This window comes from Periophthalmus magnuspinnatus, chromosome 4, assembly GCF_009829125.3.
Source record: "Periophthalmus magnuspinnatus isolate fPerMag1 chromosome 4, fPerMag1.2.pri, whole genome shotgun sequence".
Lineage (NCBI taxonomy): Eukaryota > Metazoa > Chordata > Actinopteri > Gobiiformes > Gobiidae > Periophthalmus > Periophthalmus magnuspinnatus.
This window is the reverse complement of record NC_047129.1, coordinates 27,880,997-27,904,906: the sequence shown is the minus strand read 5'-3', so window position 1 is coordinate 27,904,906 and position 23,910 is coordinate 27,880,997. Positions and strand designations below refer to the sequence as shown.

The 23,910-nt window shown below is 39.1% G+C and overlaps 1 protein-coding gene across 1 annotated transcript in view; it reads right to left on the bottom strand.

Moving 5' to 3' along the window:
• hmcn1 (hemicentin 1) overlaps window positions 1–23,910 on the bottom strand; it is a 120,080-nt gene that overhangs the window by 3,032 nt on the left and 93,138 nt on the right. Inside the window, exons 68-103 of the mRNA XM_033965339.2 lie at window positions 23,422–23,721; window positions 22,369–22,565; window positions 21,665–21,746; window positions 21,040–21,176; window positions 20,827–20,968; window positions 19,806–19,950; window positions 19,607–19,734; window positions 19,101–19,257; window positions 18,863–18,984; window positions 18,622–18,786; window positions 18,170–18,277; window positions 17,931–18,068; window positions 17,715–17,849; window positions 16,727–16,996; window positions 15,529–15,719; window positions 14,692–14,905; window positions 14,179–14,313; window positions 13,390–13,580; window positions 13,214–13,295; window positions 12,132–12,401; window positions 11,266–11,436; window positions 10,442–10,612; window positions 6,781–6,951; window positions 6,348–6,518; window positions 5,612–5,782; window positions 4,935–5,105; window positions 4,312–4,458; window positions 4,091–4,228; window positions 3,665–3,786; window positions 2,537–2,774; window positions 1,562–1,624; window positions 1,358–1,477; window positions 832–966; window positions 617–730; window positions 406–531; window positions 207–335 (exon numbers count right to left, since the gene is read on the bottom strand). Of these exons, the coding sequence (XP_033821230.1) occupies window positions 207–335; window positions 406–531; window positions 617–730; window positions 832–966; window positions 1,358–1,477; window positions 1,562–1,624; window positions 2,537–2,774; window positions 3,665–3,786; window positions 4,091–4,228; window positions 4,312–4,458; window positions 4,935–5,105; window positions 5,612–5,782; window positions 6,348–6,518; window positions 6,781–6,951; window positions 10,442–10,612; window positions 11,266–11,436; window positions 12,132–12,401; window positions 13,214–13,295; window positions 13,390–13,580; window positions 14,179–14,313; window positions 14,692–14,905; window positions 15,529–15,719; window positions 16,727–16,996; window positions 17,715–17,849; window positions 17,931–18,068; window positions 18,170–18,277; window positions 18,622–18,786; window positions 18,863–18,984; window positions 19,101–19,257; window positions 19,607–19,734; window positions 19,806–19,950; window positions 20,827–20,968; window positions 21,040–21,176; window positions 21,665–21,746; window positions 22,369–22,565; window positions 23,422–23,721 (5,667 nt within the window). The remainder of the gene's footprint in view (window positions 1–206; window positions 336–405; window positions 532–616; window positions 731–831; window positions 967–1,357; window positions 1,478–1,561; window positions 1,625–2,536; window positions 2,775–3,664; window positions 3,787–4,090; window positions 4,229–4,311; window positions 4,459–4,934; window positions 5,106–5,611; window positions 5,783–6,347; window positions 6,519–6,780; window positions 6,952–10,441; window positions 10,613–11,265; window positions 11,437–12,131; window positions 12,402–13,213; window positions 13,296–13,389; window positions 13,581–14,178; window positions 14,314–14,691; window positions 14,906–15,528; window positions 15,720–16,726; window positions 16,997–17,714; window positions 17,850–17,930; window positions 18,069–18,169; window positions 18,278–18,621; window positions 18,787–18,862; window positions 18,985–19,100; window positions 19,258–19,606; window positions 19,735–19,805; window positions 19,951–20,826; window positions 20,969–21,039; window positions 21,177–21,664; window positions 21,747–22,368; window positions 22,566–23,421; window positions 23,722–23,910) is intronic.

The window sequence follows — 23,910 nt, the reverse complement described above, 5'->3', positions numbered from 1 at the left end:
TCAGTTAGTCAGTAACCCTTTAGGTAAGCGATGCCAAAGTAAAACAACAGTGTTCACTTTAAATAGAAGTAACTTACTCCCATTTAAAGAAAGGAAACAAGATTTTAGACTTGAGTATAGAGAACACTAAGGCAATAACATTGGTAATATGTAGATCATTAGCTAATATTATAACCTCAGTGAAGGTGTGTATTGTGTAAACGTACCGACACAGGGGCGTCCCACTCCCTGAGACCTGTACCCGCGTGGACAGGTGCAGTGGTAGCTTCCTCTGGTGTTCTCACAGATCTGATTATATCTGCACTGATGAGTACCGTCTCTACATTCATTTATGTCTACGCAGAAGAACACAGTTAATAAATGTTATAATTATTGTAATGTTACACAGTATACAGGGTTACTCACCTATACATGTGCCATTGCCTCCTTTGGTCATACCACTGGGACACAGGTCTATACACGTGTAACCACCTCGAGTATTTTTACACTGTTGGTCCGATCGACAAACTCTCTGACGGCATTCATTTATGTCTAGTTTTGAACGTAGAATTTGTAACAAATATAAAAAATATAAATAGGGCAACTTAGTAAAAAATGTTTTTGTTGTTGTCTTTACCTATGCAGCGTCTGTTTCTGAGCTGGTATCCTGGTTCACACGCACAACGGTAACTCCCAATAGTGTTGAGACAGTGCTGGTGACATGGATTGGATTCCTGACACTCATTAATATCTGAGGAGCAAATTAGAGGTTTGCAAAGAGGTAGTTACTTTAGTTACCTCAATGATATCATCTGGGATAGATTTAAAAAGTATAGTAAATGTGTACAATACCAGTGCAGCTAAAGCCATCTGCTGTTCTCTTGAAGCCCCGCCCACACCTCATAACACACCGATAGGAGCCAATGGTGTTTTCACACTCTTGTCCGTCATGGCACACGTTTCCTCCCAATGAACACTCATCTATGTCTATAAAACAGAAAAAACTGTGTTATTTCTATTTGATTAAACATTATTCAAATACTGTTGGACTCTGGCATTTAACTTTACTATTATTCATTTACAAGTGTATTCATTGCTAAGAAAAAATAACATAACATAAAACATGCATAGGGTGTCCTTTCCACAGATCTGCCTGGTAACTTGGCCTGGTGGCGTCTCCATGGAGATGGACAAGTTGGATGCCAGACTGTGGAACGTTTCAGGCACCATAAAAGTTACATGTTACATCTTTTTTTCTATTGTTATGATTTGTTATGTTAATGTTGTTTTATTCTGTCCTGTTTTGTTCAACATATAAAAAACTATATTAATCATCAAAACAAAAGTAAATCAAATCAAAAGCTCCATGTGAGTTTACCTTGGCATGTTCTTCCATCGGCGGAGATGGTCAGGCCTCTGGGGCAGGAGCAGTAGTACGTGCCCATTGCATTGTGACAGGTGTGAGAACAAGGGTTACCCACGTCACACTCATTCTCATCTAGAGTCAAACATCAAATTCATCGTAAATAAAATCAATGTGTAACCATGACTACAGTTTTGCACAAATGTAACGTCAGCTCACCTGCACAATAGGGCCCTGCAGACACCAAGGTGAAGCCCTGTGGACACTGGTTACTGCGGTCACCTGCATTTGAAAAACAAAAATAATGTTTAACTCATCTCATTTAGTGCTTCTCTTCTTAATGTAGCTCCATGCTCAAACTCTTTTTCCCACCCTATTGGTCATCCTGTGTCAAGCTTTAGGTGAGTGACAGGTGGATTTAAAAAGTGAAAATAGCACTTAAAGCAGTTAGTTTTAGTTACCTCCTTAACAAAATATAAAAATACTACTACCAATAATTTATTTATTTATTTATTTATAGCGGACAGTGCATGTTGACCAACAGTAACTGTTTAACATGCCAGAATTATTAGAAATAATAATAATAATGTACAAGACCTGGGAAGACAGGGCCTTCTCCGCTGATGCCCCCACCCTCTGGACCTCCCTGCCCAAACACATCAGAGACTCATCCATACCCACCATCTCCTAAAAAAGGAGCCCTGGAAACTCAACTGTTCAAAATTCCTTCAAATAACTGCATCTTTGTTTATGTTTCATTCGTGTGAAGCGTCTTTGAGTGTCATGAAAAGCGCTATAGATGTGTTATGTATTATTATTATTATTATTCTTAGATTTGTAAAGCACCTTTCAAGACACAGAGAAGTACTTTACATTGCATTATTCATTCACACCTTTGACCATCAACACATTCGACCACATTCATACTACATTAAGGTACACTTAATTGTCCCTGTAGGGAAATTTGGACTCTGTATTTGACTCATCCTTCAATACCTGTCAGGAGCACTAAGCAATGTGGGTGATGTGTCTTACCCAAGGACACAACAACAGTATGCCTCCCTACAGCATCTGGTAATCCCAATTCCCCCTGTCTCTGCCTGTCTCTCCCAGTATTAACAAGGTAAAACACATTCACAATATGGTATGGTATCTCTCCAGATGCCACTACTCTACTGTAATCACTGGACTCACCTTTAGCTATAGTGGCCTGTATCCTAAAGACCAGCACTTCCTCTAGTGGGTGGTAGAGGGCGCTGATGGCAGTAGCGTGCAGAGTCTCCACCAGGTACGGCATCTTCCCTTTGGCCGAGTCGTAGGAGATGGTGTGGTTCCATGAGTAAGGGACGCTCTCTTGGTCGATACTGAACATTCGTGTGGATTGAGCGTACAGCTGCCCGGGACCAGTCTGAATGTAGTCCTCTGTGTAGTCCTGAAACAATTCAAACAGTGTTGGACTTGCAGAGCTGGTTACCATGTGATCTACCTGAGTCTGTGGATCTGCTGGGGACAAGTGTGTTATCCGTTATCCTATTTTTTTTACGGATTACAAGGCTGATACAAATGTGGAAGGATAGGGTTATAAAGTAAATGGGACAGCTTTTGTTTGTACATGTCTGTAACTGTCTAAATGTCTGAATAAGTGTTTCTATGATCATTTATTTATAGATGCACCATTTTAACCTTTCTGGTAAGGAGTCAGCTACTTTCTTGTCTCCATGCTGATGTTATTTGCCTGGAATGTTCTACACTATGACATTGAACTTTATTATCTTGCGTTTAATCAATTTAAGGTGTTTGAATGTAGTCCTCTATGTAGTTCTTAAACAATAGATTTGGTTCATTTCACTTTTTTGCATAATGGAGAGAGGTGGGTAGATTTAACAAAAATTTAGTAGATTAATAGTACTCTTACTTCAAAATAGTAGAGGTACAAGGTAGTGATCCAAGAAATTATTCAATTAAGAGTAAAAAGTACTTCTCAAGTACTACTCTGGAGGTAAAATACAATTTAAATTAAAGTTAATGTTATTGGACAGTCAAAGCTTAATAATAATGCACATAATCTGGTATTTTCAGAGCAAAGACCACAAAAATGAAAAAAACCCCCCCACAACTAAATCATTTCCAAAGAAACGATGGAAGAAATACAAATGTTCTAATCATCTGATATTGTAAACATAAAGGAACCAAAATGTAAGTAAGAGTACTGTTATATATAACTTAAGCAAAAGTGAGAATCATATGGTGTGTACATTTTTATCACACAAGACATGTCTAAATACTTGAGTAAATGTAACTACAGTTTCCTTTTTGTACTACCTTGATGCTTATGTCAGCGCTTGATGGCAGTTGAAGAAGGTGTCCGTTTACGACGATGTCCAAAAGCAAAGCTCCGTCTGAATCCATCCCTCTGGCAACATGAGTCATCCTCAGAATCTCTCCTGAAATCATTACATTCAAGTCAGATCTGTTTTTATTTTCTGGGTTTAAAATTAGGCTGCACAATTTTGAACAAATGTATTTAATTACAAGTATTGTAACAGCTGATAGATTTGCTAATAATATAGTAAGGAGTTCAGTTAACAATTTTAAACTTATCACTGAATATGTTTTTATGGAACTAAAGTGCAGAGTTAGCCAGTGGTTTCTCCATAAAAATCCAGTAGATTTTGTTTCTACAGTCAGAATAATTACATCATGTGTGATTTCAAAATTGTCTATTTAAACTGTCGTGTCTTTCTTTACCTGTGGCAAATTCGACTTGTGTCTCTCTCCTGAAGACTCCTCCTGTTAATGTGTAACCGTTCACCGCTTCCCCAATCTCATGAGCCGTGGTCCAGTAGATCGGGTTAAGGATGGAGATAAGTTTACGCATTGCAGGGCCTTACATTTAACACAAAGTCAACTCAAAATTACTATTGAAATTGAAGATATTATGATTTGATGATGTGTGTGTTGTAGCTTACCTAATGTACGTGGTATATTAGAAATCGTTGCATCGATCACTTTGCCTCCAGTTTCATCATCAGAGATGGAGGCATTAAGAATCGCAATGCCAAACTCAATATCATTGATGTTTCCTATGATGCTGCCACGAGCCTTTTGGGGCCCACCTGACAATAAGAAAAGGTACTCATTATCAGATGTTCAATTTGCCCAGGCTTTCAGTTAGAATTGTCAAACATTATTTAGTAGATTGATAATTGTGATTCTTCAGCTCACATTATAATTGTAAGAACTATAAAAAATATAATAATGAGATCTTTAGAAGCAAAAATTTGACATTTTTAATTCTGAGTGTGCCAACACCCTTGTTTTAGTTTGGTACTGGTTTGGTCTTGTTTTAGTCCTGGTTCAGTCCTGGTCTAGCTTTGATTAAGTTTAAAGTTTAGTCAGGTTTTGTAGTAAACCTAAAAATATAGTACCATTTATGTCATATTAACTTAACCCTTCAGAAAAGAGTGGGTCACATACTCTGTTAATGATGATCTATTAATAGACAGATGGACAGATAAACCGACAGATACAATAGATTGTACCAATAGATAGATAGACAGAACAGACAGATTGAGTGATCTTTCTTCCTCACCAGGACAGGCTTGAAAGTTGCAGCGGGACAGTTGGGAGGAGTCTCCAGGACATGTGCGCCCCCTGTTGGACGGAGGGGGGTCAGTGCAAAGCCTCTCTCTCCTCCTCTCTCCTCCTCCACATGACACTGAGCACTCGCTCCACGATTGCCACACACCCCAGCTTCCATCCACTGCAAAATACAGGGAAAAAGTTCCGGTTATGGGCTCAGAACAGGTACTTAAGTAGAAGCGCAAATGCAATTAAAAATGACAGTGGTGAAAAGTAAAAAAGTACTCTGAAAAAAGTGTACTTGAAAAAATATATAATAAAAAAGCAAAAAGTTGCCAGAATTTAAAATACTATAGATGTTTGAAAATGCATTTAAGTACAGTAACTTAAATACTTGCCAGCTTAGGTATCAACTTGGAAATGTGAACTAATGGCACAAATTAAAGCACATAAGGAGAGAGCAACAATAAATAGTGGTTGTCTGGGGTTGTAGGGGCCGAGGGCAGAAATCTCACTTTCGTCAATCTACCCAGCACCCCCCCCGGTATGTGGAGTAAATGAGTGATGCCTAAAGTGTAAAGTTTTGAGAGGTTTTATCCAGCCAGTCCACCATATTGCAAGTGTATTACTATTATTTTACTATTATTTTTATTATCAAAATATGAATAATGATAACATAGCACTCACCCGGACAGTCTTCAGTGTTGCACTTTTGTATCTGTGAGTCTGCCCCTGCACAGGCTCGTCCTCCATTTGTGGGTCTGGGGCTGTCACACGTCCTGTACCGCCTGGTCTGACCTCCACTACACGACCTACTGCAGCTGCCCCATGAGCTCCATGCCCCCCAGTTACCATTCACTGTTACACAGTCCCACAGTTAGAGAGGGTCAGTTTCATACATGTACACTAGGATTACATGGTATGAAAACTATATATGCTTATTGTTGTGTTATTTACTATTTTCTTTCTAATTTACAATTTTTTTCTAATTTATTTAACTTAGTCAAACTGAGTCAAATTGTGTCAAAATGAGAACTTAAAAGAGATGAAGCCAAGACCAAAACAAGGCTAAGGAGACTGCTGTGTAGTGTCTGAATCTAATTATGTAATAAGTGTTTCATTGTCCAAGAATCAGGAAGTGCGCTGTGAGCCTATAAGTTGTTGTTAGACTCTGAAATTTGTGAAAAGTGCTGATAAATTCCTTGCTGTGAATAATCAGAATGGTTGGAATGCATAAAGTAAATGAGGAATAATAGGCCACTGCAACCATTTCAAATGAACTAGTTCTGTTTTTCACATTTTTAAGACAGTAAAAATCAACTTCAGCACCTTTAATTTAGATTAATGAGGAAAATCATTACTATAATCTGATTGTTTACTTTTTATATGCAGCCCCATGCACACAAGAGTTAACCTTTCTCACCTGGGCATGGATCATTGTTGCAGAAGTCGATTTGAACGTCGCTTCCTTCACATTGGCGTCCCCCATGCAGAGGGGCGGGGCTTGCACAGAGGCGTGTCCTTTGCCTGGTCCCACCCCCACAGGAAACACTGCATGCCGCCCAGTTCACCCACGAAGACCACTTTCCGTCCACTGGCAAAAACAGCTGATGTTAAAATGAGTCTTTTTGTATTTTTTCCCCAAAAGGTTGCCTTCACGACATTTTAGAATTCAATCTCATATTTTCAGATGGTGGGCATGGTCTTATATAACCCTATAGAGGATTCACTGTTTTAAAGAAATATCCAAACTAAAAGTTAGTGAGTTAGAGGACAGGTCAGAATACTATGAATATTTTTTTTATGTCTAATGAACCCATACTATTGAATAAAGTTGGACTAGCCTGAGCACTCACCAGGACAGGGCCTCTCCTTGCACACTTGTGTCTGAGTATCGCTGCCTTCACACTGAGGTCCGTCAAAAGCAGGAGGGGGGTTGTTACACAGTTTAACTCTGGACTGCATCCCTTTACCACAGGTCTCACTGCACGGGCTCCACGGAAGCCAGGGACCCCAGTTACCTGCAACTGCAAAGTTATGGACAGTTACGCTAATGAAAAATAAAACAAGATGTAAAGCAAACCAGATGTTATTATTTAAATATGTATAAAGGTTTGGATTAAATAGACAAAAGTAAAATGTAGTTATTGGGGACTTAAAACAGATGCAGATTAAAACAATGAATGGCATCTGGGGTAGGTAGAACAAAAATAAATTTACAAAGTACATTGAGAAAATAGAGTTTTCAGACTTTTACTCCTACTTAAAGGTGCAACCACAATATTGGCAAAGGATAGATCATTATTGCAATGTATCTTTTGCGAGTATTATGCAGTATTGTTTCTTTTCCCCTTCACATCTGAGATTATAAAGTTGTTTTAATTGTCTTTTTTTGAGCCGTATGCTTTTAAGAAGTTCTTTTGTTTTTCAGGTGAGCAGTGTGATATAACAGAGGCATTGATTGCCTTGGTAGTGGAGGATTGTCTGCCATTCTCTATTGTAGATGGGAGTGGGTTCCAGTAATTTGTGAAATCACTGAATTCATCTTATGTACCCCCTACTCGCCAGGTGTGAATTTAAATATATCATGTACAAGTGTTTCTACTATTGCTTGTGAATTGTATTTATTGTTTTGATTTTCATCTTGTATTTAGGCCCTAAAAGTGATGGTGAAAAAAAATATGATGATTCGAAGGAGAAGGCTAAAGCCGCTGTGATGAAAGCATCATCAGTGAGCCTTACTTCAGACATGTGGACCTCCATCAACACTGATGCATTCCTTGCCATCACTGGTCATTTTGTTGATGAAAATACCACGTTACAGTCTGTTGTGTTAAGTGTTACGCAATTTCCGGAATCACACACTGCCTTAAATTTGGCCAGGGTAAAAAAAGACCTTCTTGTACAGCGGGGCATCAGTGACAAGGTCACCTGCCTAGTCACGGATTTTTTAAATTTATTTATTTATCTTTATTTATACAGGGGGACCCAATGAGAGCACTTGGGCTCTCTTTTTCATGGGTGCCCTGTTTAAAATACAACACAAACCGAAAAAACAATCAAAACAAATAAGTCCATAAAAAACATCAATAACAAGTTTTGGATGGAGCTGCAAATATGGGTGCATGCGCTAAAGAAATGGGAGTTCGCCATGCCATCTGTGTGGCACATACATTGAATCTGATTGTCAAAAAAGCACTTAATTCTAATGAAGAACTATCAGAAATAAGGGACAAAAGCAAGAAGATTATTGGATACTTCAAGAGCAGCACTACTGCAAAGTTGTTTTTTTCTATCTTTGTGTGTCTCTCTCTCACACACATGTGTATATGTATGGATAAATAAGAATAATTTTCTGTACTTGTAGGAGAGACTATCGCAGGCTCAACTGCAAATGGGTAGGCCTGTTCTCAAACTGATCCAGGAGGTGGAGACACGTTGGAATAGTACATTTAATATGCTCCAGAGACTTTTTCACGAAAGGGAACCGGTTGGGGCAGCCCTGGCTGGCTCCTCTCTCTTCCCAGCATCTCAAGATAATTTCAGATTCTTTAAAGGTTCTGGCACCATTCAATGATGCAACAATTGAGTTATCAGAGGAAAAGCATGTGTCCGGGTCTAAAGTCATCCCTTTGCTGGCCATGCTCCATCATGCTCTGGAAGAAGAGGAAATAAATGTGGGCACTCCAGAGGGTATGGCATTAGTGGGATCGCTAAAAAAAACAGCTAAAAGAAAAACTCTTCAATTTGCAATCTCAAAATATTTTATCTCTCAGCACTATACTGGATCCAAGATTGAAAAAAATAGGTTTCTTCAGTCCACACAAAGCTGCTGAGGCAGAAAGACTTACCTCTGAATGTGCTTCAGTAATAAGACACGCTGAAGCACATTCAGCCTCTACTTCAGCCTCTACTTCAGCCTCTACTTCAGCCTCTACTTCAGCCTCTACTTCAGCCTCTACTTCAGCCTCTACTTCAGCCTCTACTTCAGCCTCTACTTCAGCCTCTACTTCAGCCTCTACTTCAGCCTCTACTTCAGCCTCATCATTGCCATCTGAAGTTTCACAGGCACAAACACGAGGTAATGTATATGGTATATGAACATTTATTTTTGTATATAGTGACTTAGACTGTTTTTTTCTTTCCCAGGAAGCAAATTGTGGCATCACCTAGACAGATCCATTCAGCAAAGTAAAATTCCCACATCTACATCACCAACAGTAAATGCGACAATCGAAGTACAAATACCTGGCAGAACCAAACATAAACAGGGGTCGCTGTGAGCGAATTTTTTCAAAAGCAGGAGAAATCCTTGCAAAAAAAAGCGGAACCACCTTAGTCCTGCTTCTTTAGAGAAGCTAGTTTTTTTTTTAATAAAAAAACAATGAAAAATATTGGGGTTTAATTCTCTTTATTTAAATAGAAGCACTACTATAAGTAACACAAGCGCATTCCTATTTCTAATAATGTGTTTCACTGTGATGGAGCTGAAGTGGAAACTGGATTGCAGTACATTTTATTGACCTCTTGATGGCGCCATAGAGTAAATGAATCCTTATGAAGTGTCGGTACATGTGCGGCACAGTTGACTGAAAGTATGGATGCTTCATGGGGCTTCATCTCACCATCACTACAGGTAACTCAAACAGGAACAAATGCACATTCAGGATTTCAGAAATGCAACAGGGTCTTTCAGATGTAGGACTTGATAGTTGCTTTTGACTGTTCAACAATCTAGCAAGAACTGACAGAACAGAAGCAGTACATATAGACTACCCTGGGCTGATTAACAAAAGAGAGGCAGCTGCAGGGAAAGTAGAGAGGTGACAAAAGAAGGGCCGGAACAGGCTTAAAAACGGAGCCGGATGCAAACATGCAGAACTGTGACAATTTTCACACATTTCACACAGATTTAGTTCTAGTATTACTATTCTTGGGTCAATCTTGTTCACACTCACTGTGCCTCATTCACCTCAAACACGCACTATGAATCACTAGAGAGGCCATCGGCTGATTGCCGAACTTATTTCTATGACAATGCACTTCAAGCAGACAGAATACGTAAGCACAGGCTCACTTCCCCTATTCCCCTATACACCTCACCTGCGCAGACAGACCCAGGCTCACCTACACAGACAGACACAGGAGGAGACTGTGGCTGATATTAAGTTAATATTATGGCCTCATCAGACGAACGCAGCACCCTTGCATACAAATATAGGTGATCAGAGAGCTTTTTTGCCCAATTCCCAGCATTTTTACTTGTGCCGCGAACTGCGTAGGTCAGCCCAGAGGTTGATCACGTTCACACTGCACTTGCCCTGCTTCAGAGTGCAAATGGACCCGCTCCAAGACCTCCTGCATTCACACTTGTTCACATTTGATTGTCATCGTAAACTTGGTTTAATCCTGTCTTTAATCCTGTCTCGATTGAGTTGAGGTGAATGTGAAAATGTAAATGCAACCTGAATTCATACTCCATAATTTGTCTGATCTGTGTTTTTTGCAGACATTTACCTGGACACGGTCTGACACTGCACATCATGACCTCCACAGCTCTGCCCTCACATGCTCTGCCCCCATGCTGAACGGGGGGGTCACTGCAGGTCCGGACCCGGGTCCTGTTGCCATGACCACAAGTCCGGGAACATTCCTCCCAAACCGACCACTCAGACCAGTTACCATCCACTGCACACATTTAAAACACATGCATTGTTAGTACTATTAGGAGCAATACATAAATGCCTGTCACTATAATTACAATATTGTCTTAAACATGCACTATGCAACTTTTCCGGTGGAGCGTATGTCACCAGCTTGTCATGAAGATGTTATTTTTTGCCGCAGTATGGGATTAAACTCATCTATCTTGCATTTATTTAATTACCGGTGTGTTATTGTTAAAATACGTTGTAAAACATGCATTCTTACTGTCCGGGGGGTAACTAAATGATCCATAACCGATCAGCTGAGGCCACTGTGGCCTGGTGGTGTCATCTGATTGCCTCCATGGTGATAGACAAGTTCAATGCCATATTGTGGAACATTACAGGCAAAGTAATAACATGGACACAAGTTGCTGACCCTTCTCCAGAAAAGTTATATAGCGCACATTTAAATGAGAGATGCCCAATATTTTTAGGGCCCAATATCCTTTAAGTGTGCTATTAATTTATTCCAGCATGTATTTTATCTATACTTATATATTGTCATAGTTATTTCGTAACAATATCAGTCACAAAAAGTGGTCTTCAAAATTATCATTCTCTGAAACAATATATCGCACTACAAAATGTATTATCGTAAGATTTTTTTTTTCCAATTCCAACCACAGCACTTACCTGGACATGGCTTTCCGTGGCAGCTGCGTGTCTCTGAAGCCAGCCCCATGCAGTGGTGCCCCCCATTGGCCGGAAGTGGGTTATTACACTGCCTCAGTCTCTTCTGACCGCCAACTCCACAGGACACACTACACGGACCCCACTCAGCCCACTCAGAGTACCCCCCATGCACTGAAAGACATTTTTATACAGTATTTAAATCTATGGCTCAGTTTCAGAAGGCATCATGACATTATGTTCACGGGGTTTTACTTTTCTGTTATAGGTGCCATTTTGAGAACCTTTGACAGTTAGACTTTTATGTTTTGAATAGTTAATTACTTTGGCAACACTTACATTTGAATCTCTCTGAAACCTTTGTGTAGATCTATAATATTTGATGAAATGAGAAGCAAAACATGAAGCAGATTTTTTTCTCAATAGTCCATGGTCCAGAACTGTATCTTGTCTCTCCAAATTAAAGCTAAGCAGAGTCGGGTCTGGTAAGTAGTTGGATGGGATACTGCTGAAAATACCAGTGAGGTGCCAGGGACAAAAACTGATGCTGTGTCCTTAGGCAAGACACTTCACCCACATTGCCTAGTATGAATGTGGTGTGTGTGTGAGTATTTGGTCGCAGGGGCTGACAGCACTAAAACGATTTATGTGGATAACAGCATAAAACAGCTGAAAGCCTGCTGAGTTAGCTGGAGTTTTAGGAGTAACTGAACAGTTTTATCTGCCTTTTCACTTATGAACATGCAGTTTACTAGTACTTCTCTGTATATATAGTATTTTTTGCACAAGATCCTAATAATATTGAGAGCTTTTCCTAGGCCTCCTTTTAGGCATTTAATTTACATCAACAACAGCCCTGAAGTACTCACCTCGTACAGTGAGAGTGACCCTGACCAGCACAGATCCAAGCAGGTTTCTGGCTACACATTCGTACTCTGCGGTGTCCTCCTTCTGGGCACTGGTGACACGTAGAGAGCCGTTGGTCAAAGTGGAGAATCGCTCATTGCCCAAGAGCGGCCGGCCCTCACGAGACCACTCTACCATCGGAGTGGGCTCTCCCTCCGCCTGGCAGTTCAGCACCACTGTAGTACCAGCGTCGATGACTGTATCAGCTGGCTCCACTACTATGGCTGGTGTACCTGGAAAAAGCAACGCCCATTATTTGTGAATATAGACACAAACATTTTCAAAAAGAGCGTTGTCATTGTTTATTATTTTAAAGGGGCACTATGTAACTTAATATAATTTTTTTTCTCCAAAAAAACAGCTAAGTGCCGTAGACTAGAGGACAATATAGTGAATAATTCAAAATACTGCATTTGAATTTATTTTGACTGAACCGCCACACCTTTAATACAGTTTCTAACATTAATATTAAGTCTATATCACATCAAAATGTTTGTTAGCTGTGTTATGATGGTAGAATACTTTAAAATTAGCAGTAAAAGCCCAAATTTTGATAATTTGGGCCAATTCAAAAGGAAGACTGAGTGCCAAGAAAAATTAGTCTGAGAGCCACATTTGGCACCCACCGGGCCATAGTTTGGACACCCCTGGACTAGAATGTTCCACAGTATGAAAGTAAACTTATTCATCTCCTTCAAGACAAGTAGGGGGCACCACCAGGTCAGATCTGTGGAGAGGCAACCCTGCCACTTTACGAATGTATGTTCAAGTTAATTTTTGAGCAATAAAAAATATTTACTTTTCGAGATAAAGGTAATTTATTCAGTTTAATGCTGTTTTGTGGAATATTCAAGGAAGGCAAGACAATACCATCTCCATGGAGACAAACAGGTGACGAACCCTCTACCAGAAAATTTACATAGAACATCTTTAAATGTTACATGGGGCATTTTACCTGCACACTGTTAACCGGCTAGTACTTTGCACAGAGACTACACATAAAAAGTCTCTGCAACAAACAAACTTAACAAACAAACAAACTTACTCTGCAGAGTTAATGTTACACTTCTTTCCACAACGCCAGCATCATTGGTGGCCACACACATGTAATTACCAGCATCTTCACTCTACAAAAAATATATCAGTATTAAAAAAACAACAACTGTATTGTAAGAAAATATAGTATCAATAGCTCAATGATTCTGTAAAGTTATTGCATACCACTGTCCCATAGATTGCCAGAGATCCGTTGTCCAGTTGACGGATACGATTGTTGATGTGGATGTTTATACCATTTTTGATCCACTGGATGGTGGGTAAAGGGTCTCCTCTGACTTCACAGTTCAAGATGGCATTTCCTCCAAGAGGCTCAATACGGTTTGAGTGCGAATCTCCATCAATGATTGGGGGCTCTGCAAAAAGAACCAAAGTTTTCTTATACATTTTTTATATTTATATATTTCTCCTGCTGGGTTGTCAAAAGTATAATACAATAGTAGAAACTAGATATTTAATTGTACTGATACTGAAAATGATCACATCAGTAGGACAAAATTGGACCTTTCCATGAGCTTTATCAGAACTAGTATAAGATCGAAAGGTAATATAAAAAAACAAACAATGAAAATGAATGAAAATAATTCTCTTATCTAAAACAGTGATTCTTAAACCGTGATACTTGTACCACTGGTGCTATGCAATCTTGTCAATTACATTGGCATGCTCCGTAAATTAGACACATGTATATTTGATTTTGCGATATTTTTTACCAACTTTAAGTACAAATAATTTGAGTCAATATTGATACATAGTTTAAAGTGTTCTCTGTCTGAATATGTGAGCTACAAGTCTCTATATGGGAGAGCTTTTAGCCACAGCTAAAAATAAGCAAATTGTCAGAATTTGAGTGAGGTGTAATCAAGTGTGGCACAAGATCTCGTCCCATTCCTAGTATCGAGTATTGTTATAACCTTACTTCATGTCAAACTATTGTAGATTTTCCTTATTTACCTTTAACATAAACAAATCCCACAGACTTCACGGTGCCCACGCTGTTTTCTCCAATGCAAGTGTAAGTGCCCGAGTCGTCTTTGGTCACCCTGTCTATGACCAGTTCACTGTGGCCGTTCATGTGATCATAATGAACTAAAACAAAGAGAGATGTTAAGGGTCAATTTATCTTTGTTCATTTTAACAACACTTGGTTTATTTATAAGGATCCCATTAGTTGACAGCAACGCAATAAGCCTGGGTCCATTGAGTGTAATAAATATACATATATATCACCTGAAATTCAACTTTGTTTTATTTTCAAAGGAATGTTTTTTTTTTTTTTTTTTTGTAATGACATGCAATAGTCCCAATATTGATGTGGTGTATGTGCAAACAACCATAAAAACATAAAACTTTGCAATTTGACTAAATTGATTCTATTAATTTACCATTTAGGATTGTACTGAGCAACTTCTGCTCAACTTCTATAATCTAATCTATCAAATTACAACAGTATGTTATGAGAAACACCTGGGATGATGTTATTATTGAAGGCCCATGTGATTCGTGGTGCAGGGATGCCAGTGGCACTGCAGGCCAGCAGGAGGCGCTCTCCTTTGTTGAGGGATACATCTCCGAGCAGTTCAGTGAAAGCAGGATGTGTGTGGACAGACACAGTCACAGTGCGACTGTCCTGACCCACAGCGTTAGTGGCCACACAGGTGTAAGAGCCGGCATCTTCAGGCTGGAGGAAAAAACAGGAACAAGTCACTGACCATCAACATGTTTGTCTGTGTAATCTTTCAGTCGGCCAGTTAGGGCCCATAGCAAAAGAAAATTGTAGTTTAAAGTTTTATAAGACTAAACATGTTTCACAACTCATTCTAGTGGCTTCTTTAGTTCTAATGTCACTGCCTTAAATAAACGTGTCTGTCAAAAGTGGTGAATTGTCTTAAAGCCCTTCTGTGTAACTTTGCATCCAAAAATAGACAAAATAACAGCACATTTTATTAATTTAGTTTGTTTGTATTGCACTGAGAAACAAAATAAAAAATAAAAATAGAAATAAAAAAAATAAAAAAAACATTACTGTGAGCAGACTTGCATCTCCACAAACCTGACCCTTTTTTGGCCTCCTCTTGCATGTTTCCATGGAAATGTTGTTCGTTTAACTACTTCCACAGTTTGGCATAAAACATATCTATCTCTGGAGAATATTCTGAATTATGATTTTAACTTTCTATTTCAATGTAATTACATAGTTGCCATGGAACATTGAAGAAGTTGCACAGTGTTGCTTTAAAACCTTTATGCAGTTGTCAGATTTTTTTTTTATTGATTGGAAATTGTAAGTCAAAATTTTCTAACCTGGGCGATGTCAATGATGAGCTCGCCTGAGGGCAGGATGGTGTACTCCCCAGAGCTGTCACTCAGAGGCTCTCCGTCCCTCTCCCAGGACAGAGAGGGCTGTGGGACCCCCTCAGCAACACACACCAGCTGGGCCTGATTGTTCTCAACCACAGATATCTCCTGTTCCCCACCGCGGATGGAAGGAGGAACTGCAGGTACAAAGATCACAGTGAATAGTGCTTTTTTCATGAACAAATATGACAAGAATTTGAAAAAATTTATTAAATTTCACTAAATGTAATTTCACTAAAATGTAGTTGACATAATTATACTGAAGACTTGACCAAAAATCATACCCAGTTTCATTCTAGATTTTTACATTTTGTGAAGTTACGAATATATTTCCTGGTTGGACACAGACAGCAAGTTTGATTTTATATCACCTTTATTTTATTAAAGGGCTTATTTTACACAAAACTGACTCTGTGACTTTGTGAGCGTTAAGCCATGTTAAAATGTTGTTACCTCATCAAAAAACATATCTGGTTGTGTTTTATTTCATTCACACATGTTTCAGTAATCCTTTATTATCAATTTATCTACATCTCCAAAGCTCAAAATGCTCTGTTCCACCTTGTGATGTCATATAGTGGTAGTTTTTCAGCGGTAGTTAACAGCTACCTTTTACTTTTTGTTCAATAGAGATTTGCAATTTCAGGACTGAAACGATCCAAATAATTCTGTTGAAGGTGTATGGAGCTTAAAGACACAATGGAGCACTTCCTGTATTACCACATGACATCACAAGGTGAAACAAAGTGTTTTCTGTTTGAGAGAAGAACTCAGTCTAAATATGCAGGGTTTGTGTGAATGAAACAAAACACAACTCCAGGTATGTTTTTGATTGGGAAACATCTTTATAACATAGATCAGAAAATAGCGTAATATGATGAAAGTTGAAATGAAAGCACCAAAAATGTGTGCGTCCCATGCACATAAATTGTCATTTTGGGTAGAATTTTCAGTGCTGATGACATGGGTAGAGATATTCTGCTTTAGAACTCACTCAACATCTTAACTTTTTTTCAACAAACTGCCCACTTAACTGATGTACACTTATGATAAATATTTACCACAGGTACTATCCCACCAAAGAAAGTCATGAATGAATTAGAAAAACATGAAAACCTGCTACTGCACTTTGAACATGACTTACCCTGCACAGTTAGAGTCATGTCCAGGCTGGCCGTCCCCGCTGCATTCGCCGCTGTACAGGTGTAGTGTCCTGTGTCACTGGGCTGAATGAAGGCGATCTGCAGAGACCCAGAGCTGAGCACTCTCTGTCTGATCGACTCTGAGAGCAGCCGGCCGTCCTTACGCCACGACACAGAGGGAGAAGGAGAGCCCTCTACTGAACACTGCAGCGTCACAGAGGAGTCCATGGGGGATACGTAGTCCTGAGGCTCTGAGCTGATCACAGGAGGCACTGGAAGATAAAACATACAACTTTTAATATGTGAAACAAGGAATGTAACAATATGCAAATCTGACAGTACAATAGTGTCATGATAGTAACATTTCAACCTCGATTTCAATACTAAAGAATATACTTAATACTCCAAACCTATTTTTTAAGCCCAAATGATTATTTTAAAAGCTCTTTTATTGTAATTTTCAACACAAAATAATAGTCTGTGTTTATTATACATTTGATCTAGCTTCGATAAAACTCAAGATGAAGCTGTTCAGAAAAGGTCAAATTTGATCCAGTTATGTGATTTTCTTTTTCAGAATCAATACTTGCTTAAATAAGCATCTAGTCCCTATACTAGTTTTAGTTTTGAGTAGTATCTGATTCTTTTGATAGCCCTATGATATATAATATATGAATATTATTACGATATTAGAAATGCTAATTAAAATGCTTTGACAAGACTTGGTGCGAATCAACAGAATATAAATCATATTTCAAAGAAACAAGATAAGTGCTCAATTACCGGTAGTAACAGTTATTTTTCCTGCACTAAAATGGAGCAAAGGCTCATAGTCTCTCTAGTAAAGCAATATTTTTAAGCAAAGAAGCTTGGTATATGGTGACATCCCATGATATTATTGAGAAACAATAATGCAATATCGTAATATTTTAGTTATTTTGAAATGTCTTAGGAACTTAGGCTCACATTTACCATTGTTTGAAAGTTTACCTTGTACTCTGAGTTTGGTCTTGCCCAGAGCTGTGCCTGCAGTGTTCTGAGCCACACAAATGTAAGTGCCAGAGTCCAGCACAGAAGACCTTGAGATCTGAAGACTCCCATTGGGCAACACTGTGTAAACACCACCTATCATGTTGGAAAAACAAACATTAGATACATGGATAATAACACTAAAAGTAATGTAAATTAAACCAAATGAAAACTGACCTGTTGTGGGAATATTGATGCCCTCTTTCTGCCAGGTGATAGTTGGTGTGGGTGAGCCTGTTGCTTTGCACGGCAGTGTCACAGGGTTGTTTAAAATCACATCCATATCAACAGGGTGGCTCTGGATCACAGGGAGCTCTGAAGAAATCAACACAATCAAACATGGGACACATTTCACAGAGACCTCAGTAGTATCAGTAGTATCAGTTTTATAGTAATATTGTCATTATTTTTCTCACCCTGAACTGTGAGCCGCACATATCGGACAGTGGAGCCTGCAGCGTTTTGGGCTGTGCACTTGTAACGTCCAGCATGACTGAGCTCAGCTGAGTCAATCTCAATTGGACCTGAACACACAACATATGCACACAGGTGATTCAACATCTGTAAAATCAACCCTTTATAATCAAGTAAACATATTAAACTAATATTTAATTTGTTCTCATTTGTTCTTGTGGTCACCACCAGCACATGCAAGACGTGTTCACACAATAACTACTAAGGGAGAGGGCTGTCCGGCAAAAATAGATTCCCAGTGGAAAGAATCACTCGTGCCGCTGCACTTCTGCCAGACCACTGCATGGCGTGCAGCCTGAGCTCCTCTCATTACTTTTATTATTTGGAATTCCTGCAGTCACTGCACTGGAGCTGCAGTCTGACATCGGGATAAGAGATGCATAATTAGACTGACCTGTGGGCAGGATGCTGTACCCTCGTCCATCTTGGGACAGCTTTTTGCCATCTTTGCTCCAGTGGATTGTTGGCTCAGGGACCCCAGATGCAGTACAAGCTATGACCACTGGGGACAATCTTGTTACAACAAGTTCTGTGGGCTCATCAGCAATGGATGGAGGCACTGAAGAAGAATCAATAAATTTACTCATACACAACCTGATTTACATATCTGTACTTGTCTGTGTTTAAGCACTCACCATGGACTGTGAGGTTAACATATCTAGAGTCCTCTCCTGCCTCATTCGAGACCACACACTCATACACTGCTGTGTCCTCCACAGTGGGCGCTATGACAACCAGAGATCCAGAAGACAACAACCTGCAACAGGTGACAGGTGTGAGACAGTGGTGTCCTTGTGCACCTGATTTATTTAATAAACTTCTCAAAAGCAAACATCTAAAAAGGAAAGAGGGAGTGAAAAAACCTGGTTCAACCTGTACATATTCTGGTTCTGGTCTGTGTTAATGAGGCGTCCATTTTTCCTCCAGCTGACAGTGGGTTTGGGGATCCCTGTGGCCTCACAGGACAAAGTGGTCTGGACGTTCACTGTTACTGTCACATTGGTACGGCCCTCAGAAATAGAAGGAGGCACTACAAGATAAGAAAGATTCTCAACACATATATAGAACTCTGGGAAATGACATCACGGTTATTATTAATAAAATTAATAAAATTAATATTGCATATTTAAGGCGCAAACTATGCATTCAATACTCATGTATAGTAAACCCATGTCAGGTAAAGGCTGCTAATGTTTGATTAAATTAGCTTTAGGAAAAATCATCATCTACAGTTTGATTTATTGACAAAGACACTAGAAAAAAGTGGTCTCATTGCCATTCATTGCCAAAAATGTTTTCCTCGAAATATAGTGTTCTTAACATATTTAGCCACGCTCTATTGTAGTGTGTAAATTTGCAGTTCTAGTTGAAGTCTTTACCATATACTTGCAGGTCGACTCTCTTGCGTTGGGACCCAGCTGGATTTGTTGCCATGCACAAATAGCGTCCTGTGTCTGAGACCTGAGCAGAGTGAATACGCAGCGAACCATCCTCTTTAAACATGTACCTGCAAACATTTTGATATGTTAATAAGACTGGAAATGAAATCCATAATCCAAACCAATAATTTAACCTCACCTGGGGCTGTTCCCTGATAATATTGCCCCATTTTTTCTCCAGGTTACTCGAGGTGGGGGCACTCCTTCTACAATACACTCAAGGACTGCAGGCTGCTTTATATGCACTGAAACTGCTGTTGGACTCTCTTTAATTGTAGGGGCCACTAAGAGATAATCAAAAACATGTTCCTCATCAATCACATAGTGGATAATATATTTGTTAGCCTCCTACCATGATTAAATAGCATAAGTCGTTTTTCAAGGTTATGGATAGGGCTGAATGATTTGGGAAAATTATTCAGCTGTGATTTTGCAAGCAAGCACTGCATTTGTGATTACATTTATGTCTTAATAATAGGATTCTGTTCAAAGCTCACACTTTAAATGTGTCCAAAAGAACTAAAAAATAGACTGAAATGTGATTTGACAAATTAATACAAGAATCACATTTCAGAATATGTTTGTACAGATCTAAACAGGGTTAGCAGCTTCTATGCAGAATAAGACAGGACATTTTGTTGTTTGTGGAGGAAATTATGGTACTAAAAAAAACTGTGCCTTTGCAATTTATGTCTAGTCAAATTAAAATTTTGATTGCGGCTAATCATGCAGACCTAGGGATTAACAAAATAGCAAAAGGAACTGCTAAGTCAAGAAAATATTACAGGTGGTTAGTGTTTCTGTAAAAAAAAATTGTTGTGATTGGCTGAGAACAGAACCAGTGACAATAGAATGAGACAGAAAATTCAATTTGGCGAAAATATGACATAGGTAGTTCTAGCAAAAGAAAAATGTAATTATGTCAGCTGGACAAAAAGTTTATTTTAAAGTTAAGGCATTTCACTGCTCATCCAAGCTGCTTCTTCAGTCTTCACTCTAAAAAAACGTTTTGTCCAGTTGACAGAATTGAATTTTTCTTTTGCTATGAATCATACCTGGCCATAGCAAAAGACTAAAGAGGCAGTTACGCTATAAGGGCGTCAATTTGGCATTATGGTATTATCATAAATACAAACGTAATACAGCATCATAGTAAATACCATTAACAGTTAGGTTGAAATTCCTCGTCGTCTTGCCAGCAACATTGCTAGCCACACAAGTGTAGTGAGCTCTATCGCTCAACTCAGCCATGTTTATCTGGAGGTAACGGCCACTGGACAGAACACGGACACGGGGAGAAGCCTATAAAATATATGGAAAACATTAGCCAACTTAACTATTAGCATGCTAGCTGTGTTAGCCTGAGTTCTGACCTGCAGTGGTTCTCCATTTTTCAGCCAGCTTAGAGTTGGAGGAGGGACAGCATCAGACTTGCACTCCAGAGTAATTTGTCTGTTCAGTAGCACTGAAATGTCCTGTGGTGTACTCTCCCCGATAATGTTAGGTGGGACTATGAGGAAAAAAGTTAACATTAAAGTAAAGTAAAATAAGCTGAAACAAAAAAAAAAAAATGTATTACCAACTTTTCTCTTGTAAACTAGTACATTTAGTCCTCCCTAAAAATGTATTGTAAAAGAATATGTGCTGTGTTCTGTCTGCATCTAAAATAAAATTCAACCCAAACTTGTTAGAGTCATGTTCATTGCTAGATAACACTTTGGGATGAGAGCTGATTAGCTGTGTGTTGATAGTGAACCTTGTGTCCCCTGCCTGAAAAAGCTGTTCTAAAGCTATGTAAACAAAATGTCAATACTAGCAATGTGCCAAAACGTTTATAAGTTAGAAACTAGTTACATAGATTTAAAGAACTGCTCCTTTTTCACTTTGCTTTTATGTATACATGTTGTTCTGACATGTTTCACACAAAATAAATAAACTAAAACCTCTGGTACCACAGCTTTAAATCTTTTACGTTTACTCCAAAACAGTGTAACTTACCATGCACCCGAACCAGAAAGTCCTTGCTATCATCCCCGGCTGGACTGTTGGCCAGGCAGCTGTATCGGCCTGTGTCCTCCAGCTAAGACAAAAAGTATGTGAAAATGCCACATGAAAATCTCACATCAATATAACCAGTGTAAGTATTTGGTAGCCTCTTTTAGATGAGACATATTGTACTTGTGTCTGCTGTATAGTTATAATCTATGACCACCATGGACCATTATGTCATAATTTTCACATTTAAAATCGTATCTCAATAGAAACAGGTCCGCTGACTTCCATGTTAGAAAACTGTGGTGCCCAGTGGGAGGAGATGTCACTGTAAATGTCATCACAACGAGTTGTGATGTTGTCAGCACTTCTGATGGATAGCTGCACATTATGCTAACGAGTAGCAGATTTAAAAAAATTTATACCAAAATGACTACGCAACGCTGCTCAATCCTACGCGTAATACCGACTAAGAAAATAAAACTGGGAATGAAGTAAGCACAGGGCAGTGGATGTATGCCCGCTGCAGTTAAAACGAGGATTGATCTGCAATATGGTGTCTTGAAAATAAGTGTTTAAACATGCATTAATGACTCAGAAAACAAGTGTTTGAGAGGGTAACTGAGAAGGCAAAACAGCAATAACATGGTTAAAAGCTCTGAAAAGTTGATTTTGCGTAATAGGTCTGCTTTACAAAAACAGTGTCAAACCTGAGCTGTAGCCACCCGAAGTACCTCTCCTCCACTCAAGAGGCGCAGACTGTCTGTTTGTGGCAGCGGGCGGCCATCTTTGAGCCAGGTTATGGTCGGAGGTGGGATCCCAGAGACGTTACAGTGAAGCTCCAAAACATTATTGACCACCACAGACACTTCATCCTGGACACCTGAGCCGTCAATGTGAGGAGGTTCTGTTGGATCAATAAAGGAACAAAATCTTCAGTATTGCTATTATAGTAGTTGTCTAAAATTTCTGGGTTTCAGATGACCTCACAATAATATTTAATATAGATGGGAGGAAGCTAAATTGAATATCTTAAAAATGCTGATTTTGTTGTAATACAGTGAGGTCTTGAGTCTAGTCAATAACAGAAATGATCAGGTTCAACAATTGTGAATTTTTGATATTTCACAGGAAAGTACAATGTAATCAATAGAAAAACCTGGCTCTTGCCCCCCATCTGGGAGTATGGCATCAAAACCCACTGCTACTGTTATCACAATACTAAAATAAATTCAAACTCCATTTAAAATTCTGATAATAAGAAAAAGCCTCAATACTGATTTTAATATAGACAACATTGTCAACACAAAATTACCACGTGGTCCTAAACTAATTCTCAAATAGACCAAGGTCACTGTAAAACTATTCAAGTTCAAATGTAACTTGCTGGTTACTGATTAGTATTGGAGTAATTTTGTTTGACACCCCTAGTGAAGAGATTTAGAAGTCCTCCAGCAATGGTAACTAAATATGATAACAATTCATAGGTTTCATCTTCCTTTTTATAGGCGCCATCTTGTGCATTTTTCACCGTTCAAAAGGTATATTTTGTTTTGAAAAGTTAAACAGGCATCACTCTGACACCCATGAATAAATGCTAAAACGTATACCATGCCATTACTGAGCAAGACATACATTCATTTGCAATAACATCTTAAGTGGACAGGTTGTCATGTTTCTAATTTTTACTTCACTTTTTAATTACCTTTGCTCTGTTTTAGCAAAATGAGTAGTCCAACTTGTCACAGGCACTTCAAACTTACCAAGTACTTTAAGGTTGAAGTGGCGGCTAACTTGTCCTGCAGTGTTGTTAGCCACACATGTGTATCGTCCTGTGTTATTGACTGTGGCTTTGGAGATCTGTACAGTGGTGTTTAGGTTCAGGAGAAGCACCTGTCCCTCTGCCCGGTGCACCTGTCTGTCAGACCGGAGCACCTGTCCGTCTTTAAACCAGGTCATGACAGGAGCAGGAATCCCATCAGCCACACAGACGAGAGCGGCCGTGTTTCCCCTGACAACAGTGAGGTCCTCCGTGGTCCCTGCACCATCCAGACCTGGGGGGACTGAAGAAGAAAAAAGATAAAAAAATACAGATACAGAGAGAGAAGGTTCTATGTTTTTATGATCCAGTTTTAAGCTGTTTAAATTTTAACGAAGTGTGGTCCCGCTAAACTGATGTTAACGTACAATTTGTCCTTTCCCGATCCTACTTAAGGTTAAGGTACATTTTATTGTCTACACAGAAAATGGAT